At 43.1% G+C, this 7,564-nt stretch overlaps 1 protein-coding gene across 1 annotated transcript; it reads right to left on the bottom strand.

Moving 5' to 3' along the window:
- Positions 1–1,114: 1,114 nt before the first annotated feature.
- LOC147424715 (ACT domain-containing protein ACR4-like) lies at positions 1,115–4,521 on the bottom strand. Its single transcript, XM_086499473.1, has 7 exons — positions 4,341–4,521; positions 4,224–4,269; positions 4,000–4,114; positions 3,334–3,401; positions 2,671–3,249; positions 2,482–2,586; positions 1,115–2,089 (listed from the first exon to the last, which is right to left on the bottom strand). Exons 1-7 carry the CDS (start codon positions 4,406–4,408, stop codon positions 1,745–1,747), a joined length of 1,326 nt encoding a protein of 441 aa, XP_086355599.1. The 5' UTR covers positions 4,409–4,521; the 3' UTR covers positions 1,115–1,744.
- Positions 4,522–7,564: the final 3,043 nt, after the last annotated feature.

The raw sequence follows: 7,564 nt of genomic DNA, 5'->3' as shown, positions 1-7,564 counted from the left end.
AAGATGATCCTAATTGATCCATGTCGTGGAGATCCTCGGATCACAAGATTGTATCTTGTTCCATCGTTTTACATCATGCATGCACACAATACCACTGTTCGCTTACAAATCCCTTGAAGATTTAATAGCATAAGGTCATAGCTCTCTCGAGAAAAGCTAAATAAATAGTGAGAAGCATGCAAGTCTGGGTCGAAAGATTGGGTCACAAATTTTCTCCCAATTCAATCTGCAAGGAAGTTTTAAGGGGATTTGGTAGACTCCTTTACTTGGTCACCACCACTAGTATGGAATCTTGATTTCATGGAAGCACTACTTGAGCCTATTGATGACAAGTTGCCTTCCTCCAACTCCTCGTTCAAATCAAGTATACGATATTTCTTTTGTTTCTCCTCCTACTCAAAAGCATCCAATAGAGCCTCCATCTTGCCCTACATCCCTCAGTCTCCCTCTACCTCCCAAGTTAAATTTAGGTCAATGGACTACATAACGTGTTTTGCCTACCAATGTACATTGAGATCCAACATGTCTACTCTCCATATTTGTTGTGGCTTCGTCCCTCTACCCTATTGCCTCTCAAAGATAATGTGTGGCCTCTTTGCTTGCCGATCGCCCTAAAAAGCCTCCCAACTTCAAAAACCTCCACTGTGTTATATATTCTTGAGGCTCTACATCCCCCACATGGGGGGGTGTAGGCACATAGTTCCCCAATAATCACACAATGCCCTATAGCATATTGATTTAACCACAGCAAGGTCTAGCATTTTCGGTCAAGCTGGACTGATTAACAAGTCAAGGCATGGTGGTGATAACCAAATAGAGGAAAATAATAGGCGAAGAGGAGCCTCTCTCAAGTAGTTCCATGGCACTAAGCACTACCTTGGATCAACAACTCTTGAACCCACTTCCCCCTTTACGAACTCAATAATGAGGATGGTTCATCCATCTAGCAATTTACACAAGATTTGCACCCAGAAATTACCACCCACAAAACAGTAATGTTTTCGGTTCATAATTCAAAAATATTCATGTAGAAAACATGGAAAAAAAAAAGGTTGGGGTAAGGATTGCAACTGCATTGTAAGGTCATAGGTACTGAAGGTAAACACTATAAACCTTTGTACAAGGAAAAAAAAACCTGCTAATTGCCTGCATTATAGTTTAAATGCCGTGTGTATTTACAAGGGATATAATTGGTTGCTCCAAAATATCAATACTGTAGCACCATGTGCTTGCTTGGCTAATAATGGCACTAGAATGATACAATAGCCTTCGTAGACTGCAATCCTGTAGTATCATTCCAATGCCTGTCAAGAGTGGAGAAGGATTTGTACAAGGAGTAAATGGCTGCTGTAGTGAGAATGTTAGTGATAAACCAGCAGATCCCCATTCAACTTAGGAATACTAAGACCAAGACCTCCCCATAAGAAACTAGTCAAATACAATGTAGTAACTCACTCAAGACACGCTTGAACACAACCTAGCTAAGACCATTAGCCACTCATATAATGCCACCCTCCTAGAGCATAGCTTGCACCACTGACAAAACGAACACCCCCGAGCTCTGAAGCCTAATCCGACAGCAAATATGTACATTTCCTGAATGTCACACAAACAATCAATCCCAAACCCACAGACCGGCGTCTAATAGCCCATACACAACCACTACACCTTGGCCTTTGTACTCTGCCATCCTTCATAACTGCCTGGCACTCCCTTCAAAGCATATGTCTCGACTATTCCATTTCTACGGTGAGGACCTGATCAAGCCTAGATTGAAAAGAACTTGAGAAGATAACAGGCTGCCAAACGAAAATCGAGATCTCGCTGAAGCTTCTCTAAGAGATTTCGAAACTGCAGGCATCTCTTTCACTTGCAAAACAGCTTGTCCTATTTCTTGTCTGACAGATTCGATGACTTTTAGGTCTACATGGTTCCCAGCAGCATCTCTTACATAGAAAACGTTGATTGCCTTGTCACCTCTGGTGTTCACATCGGCTCTGATAACAGACAGGCCATGCTCCCTAAAGATTCGAGTTACATCCGACAAGAGCCCAACCCTGTCCTTAGTGCACAACTCAAGTCTCAAGCCCTGCAAACACAACAATGATGTACTCAGAACTGGACAAAAACATCTAACAATAAATGAAAGATAAATAACCATAAGTCCACACAGGTCTGCTTTAGATTTGCAGAAACAATGTAGCCACAACAATGCCTTGGGAGTGCACAAATGAGACATTTACACTCAGCTGACACGCTATTTACATACAAGACCATGTGTGGTGCAAATGCCAAAACCCAAACATGCCATGAAGAATGCAACCCACATATGTAACCTGGAATTTGCAGAAACAATGAAGCCACAACAATGCCTTGGAGTGCACAAATGAGACATTTACACTCAGCTGACTCACTATTTACATGCAAGACCATGTGGTGCAAATGCCAAAACCCAAACATGACATGAAGAATGCAACCCACATCTGTAGCCCGGCGTTTGATGGCAGCTCTCAGGCATAAAATTACTCTCTGCCTCTCAGCCTCTGAATCAAGTGTGCGCCCATCACTGTGCCGTATGTAGTATTCCTGCTCATTACAACCATAATAGATTGTTAAACAGCATGCTTTTGTTATGAAATTTAGAGCACAATTCGAAGGACATATGCTTACTTGATAAGCTCGCTGGCCGTCAGTATCAATAGTAGCATGAAAAATAACATACTCCATGTCTGTCAGCGTGCAAAGTGTATCAAACAGAAGCTTGGGCCTATTACAACATTCAACATTGACAACAGAATAGCCCTTTTCATCACAATTTTCCACTGTTATTTTCCCATCCAAATCCCACATTTGTTCATCCTCCTCCCCTTCATAATCACGATCTGCGAACATCATCTGATGTAAGCGCCTCTCCGTGTGGGTAACACTCGTTGAAAAATCTGTCCGTGCACTCTTTGAGCCCTGATCTCCTTTCAACACGTTACAGAGGGAGTCCTTGATTCTGTTTAACCTTTCCGGAGATTCAATGGGGCCATTGGTCACTTCATCTGTGATGTAGAGAACACATGCAACCCTCATGTTGTGGGTCCACAGCTCAGCAGCAACCACATTACACCTCATTTCAGCCAGGAGGGCAGAAATCTCTGACATGAGACCTGGCCTGTCGGTCCCAGTGAGTTCTATTGCTGTGTGTTCCGCAACAGACTGAACCCCAACTTTCTTCGGATACTGATGATGTATGCCAATGCTCTGTTAGAAAACCACAGCTAAACCATAAATACAAAATCAGGTCATATCATACTGCAGGAAATGAAATGTCCCAAGAGATCCAACCTTCTCAATGTAGGTAATGGTCTCTTCATTTGTCACCTTATTTCCCATGGCATCAGTCACATGAAAAACTGTACAAGAAAATCCAGCCAATAACTTAGCTGCAAATATTCCTTAGATTAAGTTGTCAACACACATGCTGAGTAATGCTGGGTCCAAAAGCCAGACAAGAAGTAGCAGATCTGGCTACAGATGCCTCTTGTGGAGATGTAAACAAAAGCTTAAGATGCAGGGAAGATCTGATGAAACAAACAGCAAATCTATAGCATTACACACTGTCAGATATCAGGAGCCCCCTTGCAAACTTTGCATTTGACTTGACCATGATACAAAGCAGAAGAAACCATATCACAATGCTAAACGGCATTTAGTTCATACTCGTAAAACTGTGATTCACATTTGAATGAATCCCCGCATGCAAGAAGATGCAACTCAGAATACGTGGTGTTTCAACACCATCTAGCAATGGTCCCAAAAAGACTGTCTTTTTCTTTCAAACTGATGCCTCGAGATATGCAAGTATCAGCAGGAATCCAGCTAAACAATGCACGGACATGGGCTGCATTGTGTCCTATCCAAGGAGGAGTTCCAAAATTATTCTCAGCAGGCACTATCTAGAGACCCGTACAGGACTGCATCCTTTTTATGTGAGTGGAAAGACGCACATACCGTCCATAAACCAGCCCCCATCCGATGAAATGTACGCCTTGTGAATGTTGAGATCGAGGTCTGTAAGCAGTTGCACCACTTCAAGAAGAATGCCATGACGGTTTGAGCTATCGATCTGTTCAGAAGAAAGAACAGCAGGAATTCAGTAGAAGAAGTCTGGAGGAAAAGCAAGTGCCCAACATAGACCGAAAATGTTGAAACCATCAGAAAGCGCAAGATCTTACCTTGAAGAGAGTAGCTTTTTCGCATGAAGCATTGTCGACTACAACACTGCAAGAAGAAAGAAGAGATAAGAAAGGGCCAAGAGAAAGAAAGGCGACAGTGGAAGCAGGAAAGCGAACCTTGGTGGGTTCATGCGCCAGACGAGTTTCTGGTATTCATCGAGCTCAGAATGGGAGAGCTCCGTCATTGAAGCGAACGCACAGAGAGGACGAAGAGGAGAAGCCGCCGGGGGGGCGGGGGGGGCAGAAGAAGAACAAGAAGAGAGAGAGCACAAGCCCTGCGTAGGAGTGTGCGAGGCGCCGAATCGAGCGCAAACGAAGGGTCGGAAAAGAGAAAATAGCTGGGAGGGAGGAAGCTTTTAAGTGGATTTATTAAGCGGACTTGATAGCCTTTAAAATCCGTTAAAAGAGCAAATTCAATGGTCGTCCACATCGGCAATCGTGTCCAGGCTGGCGCCGCGCAAGCACCAAGGCCAGCCCACGTGGACCAATAAAGAGACCGCGTACGATCGTACTGGACCAGCCGGTCGGACTCAAGTGGGCCCACCAGCCGCGTCGTTTTCACTGCCAGCTGTCACTGAGCTAGCAATCGCCCACCCTTCGCCTTCCACTTAAATTGTCCTTTCCAGTAGCCAATGGCCACGTTCACTTCCTTCCACGTGGCCCCTGGATACTGTCCAGGCACGTGGCAATGAGCCATAGAGGCTAGCATGTAATCTAGCCCTTTTCCACGTGGCTCTCCTTTACTTCCCATCGTCGATTCGACTAGGGTTGTGAAGTTTCACTGGCATTCAGTGTTTTCTCTTAATTCTCAACTTTGGAAATTTGAACATGCACTCACCCTTAGAGCGCGGGGTGATTGAAGCACCGTAGACTAGAACGAAGATGCTAGTCAATGCGGCAGAAACAGTAGGAGTAGTGTCTGCCTCTTACATTTTTCCCGCAGGCCATAGAGGCTTTTTGCATGGGGCAAGGGTTATGGTTGCCCCTTCAAGTCAGCTTACCCCACCAAGGCCAGTAAACTCTGTCAATTTTGGCAAAGTTTCCTCTACTTCTACACCATATGGTAGTTTTCCTCCATAAGGCACGCAAAAGGTGGAGAAAATAGCACATTCCAGGCATCAGATTTGCAAACAAAACAATACTTAGTTTATCCCCAACCCCCTACCTCAACAGACCTTGCCTCCCTACCCTACAACTCTGCCAAAATTGACAAAGTTGGGTTTCCACATTTCTACCCCTGCCATTCTCCGTATACCTTCATTACTGATACCTCAACAGCCTTGGATTTGCTGTAGCATTTTAGGACCTAAAGAAAGGCAAAAGATCATTTTATGATCCTCTCTCTCCGCCTCTCTCTCTCACACACACAAATTTGTCATTCCCTTTCCCTCTTGAGTGATAGAACTTGAGTTCAAGACTCGTTGGATAGATCTTATCATCATTTTTCAGTTTTCACCCAAGCCTTGTAAAAAGATCCCAACTTGTAAATTTCCCTCTCTCTAGGTGATGGTCACAAAGGCCCACCTAGAGCTCTTAAGACTGTTTCTATGATGTTAAAATTTCTCTCTCTCTCTCTCTCTCTCTCTCTCTCTCTCTCTCTCTCTCTCTCTCTCACACACACACACACACATACACACACATATGAAGGAATTCCTCCATCTACACCACAAACCTTTCATTCAATGACACAAAAGGAGGTGTTTTTGGTTATAGACCAATCTTTCATGGCATGGGCATGGCACTTGACTAGCTTTAATCATAAGAATATATACTCAGCATGATTGAATGATGACCTTGCGTGGTGGGACCCACATAGAGGCATGTGACCACAAGAAAAAATAAAACTCCTCGATCCCTTGCAAGATTTGAACTCAGGATTTGTGCTAAAAAGAAAATAATCGAGACGAATGCAGAAAAGGAAAGTGGGAAATGGAAGCATTTAGTAATCCTCTAGCCAAAAAATCATTATCATTTTAGTTTGATCATTAATATTGAATATGTAACACATTGCTTGTCGAGTGGCAAAGTCAAAAGCAGCGAGCTCTTCGGGTTTTACTCAATAGATTTACACCATGATGCTTTAATCTTCTAGCTCTACCAGTGCTGTTTGCATGGAAACTCGGATGGCTTAACAATTTTAGTTGTTGATCATGATAAGTGGTTCTTGGCCTTGACTTCTCACCCTTGGTTCAATTCACTTTCATGGGTGTAGAGTTAAACACTCCAATAACCCCATCCCATGGCGTTCTCTCTTGGATCATACCTCACAAATGATATGTTTTGTACATTCACGAGAGTGTATAGGTGTCTCACCTAGCTATAGGAGCAATTTTGTAACTCTGGCACCTTTGTGCTCTAAACACTTACAGATGTCTTTTTCAACTCTCCAAGCACTCCATGATTGGAAGGCTTTGGAAGCAATGGTGGTAGACCACCTCTAGGTTGTTTGCAAAAGCACTCCATTACCTTAACCTCTGACTCGGGCCAATGTAATTTCTTACCCTTTTCTAATATAAGTCCGCGACTTTTCAAAAAGGAAGAAGTGGGCCTGTCATCTTCCCACTCCCAAATGTGCCATGTTTTGTGGAAAAGTAATGACATGGTCCAAGCTTCATCAAATCCAAAGCAAGATTGCATGTGGAGTAAGCACTTGATAGCCACATGATGAGCAATTTTATATGTGACCTTTGGAAGTTGGAACTTGGCCTTTCAATTTTAGTTTGATAGCTCAAGCTCTAAAAAGCTAAAAAATCTTTGACTATGATAGTCAAAGACAAGGTAGACTTGTGTGCATGACAAGGTTGAGTACCTTGCACCTTTGCCTACCTTTGATACAACCCACCCTTTGAAAATTGGTCTTAAACAAAACAAAAAGGAACTATGTACTGCAAAGTAAGTAGGCCAGCACCAAAGGCAAAGGCCCCATATCCAAAGTGGCAAGGCACCCATAGAAGCATTTACATTTCATTTGGGCTTTTCCAATTGCTAGAATGCTTGCCTCTTCACCACCTCTCTTCCTAGAGGGGGGAGCACACACTCCACAAAGCTAGAGTTTACAAAAGCTCTTCAAAAATATGGTGTTTAGATGACTAATTTATGGCCTTTTTTGTCAAAACTTACTCAAATAGTCACAAGTGTGCACTTTCTTCATGAGGGCCCAAGTGGTCCTGTAGAGTGGTTGCAATAGTCATTTTCTTTTCGAATGAGTCTATCTTCTTTCAGTTGCTTATCTTGAGGTAATACAATCGCAATAATGCACAATCACTTAAAGTTACTGTAGTAAATACTAGGCAATTTCTTGTTTTGGCCCTTATTTTTTAGGCAACTGGGATTTATACATT

The sequence above is a fragment of the Adiantum capillus-veneris genome, chromosome 25, assembly GCF_014529385.1.
Source record: "Adiantum capillus-veneris isolate H3 chromosome 25, ASM1452938v2, whole genome shotgun sequence".
NCBI classification, from domain to species: domain Eukaryota; kingdom Viridiplantae; phylum Streptophyta; class Polypodiopsida; order Polypodiales; family Pteridaceae; genus Adiantum; species Adiantum capillus-veneris.
This window is presented reverse-complemented; position numbering and strand designations above follow the sequence as displayed.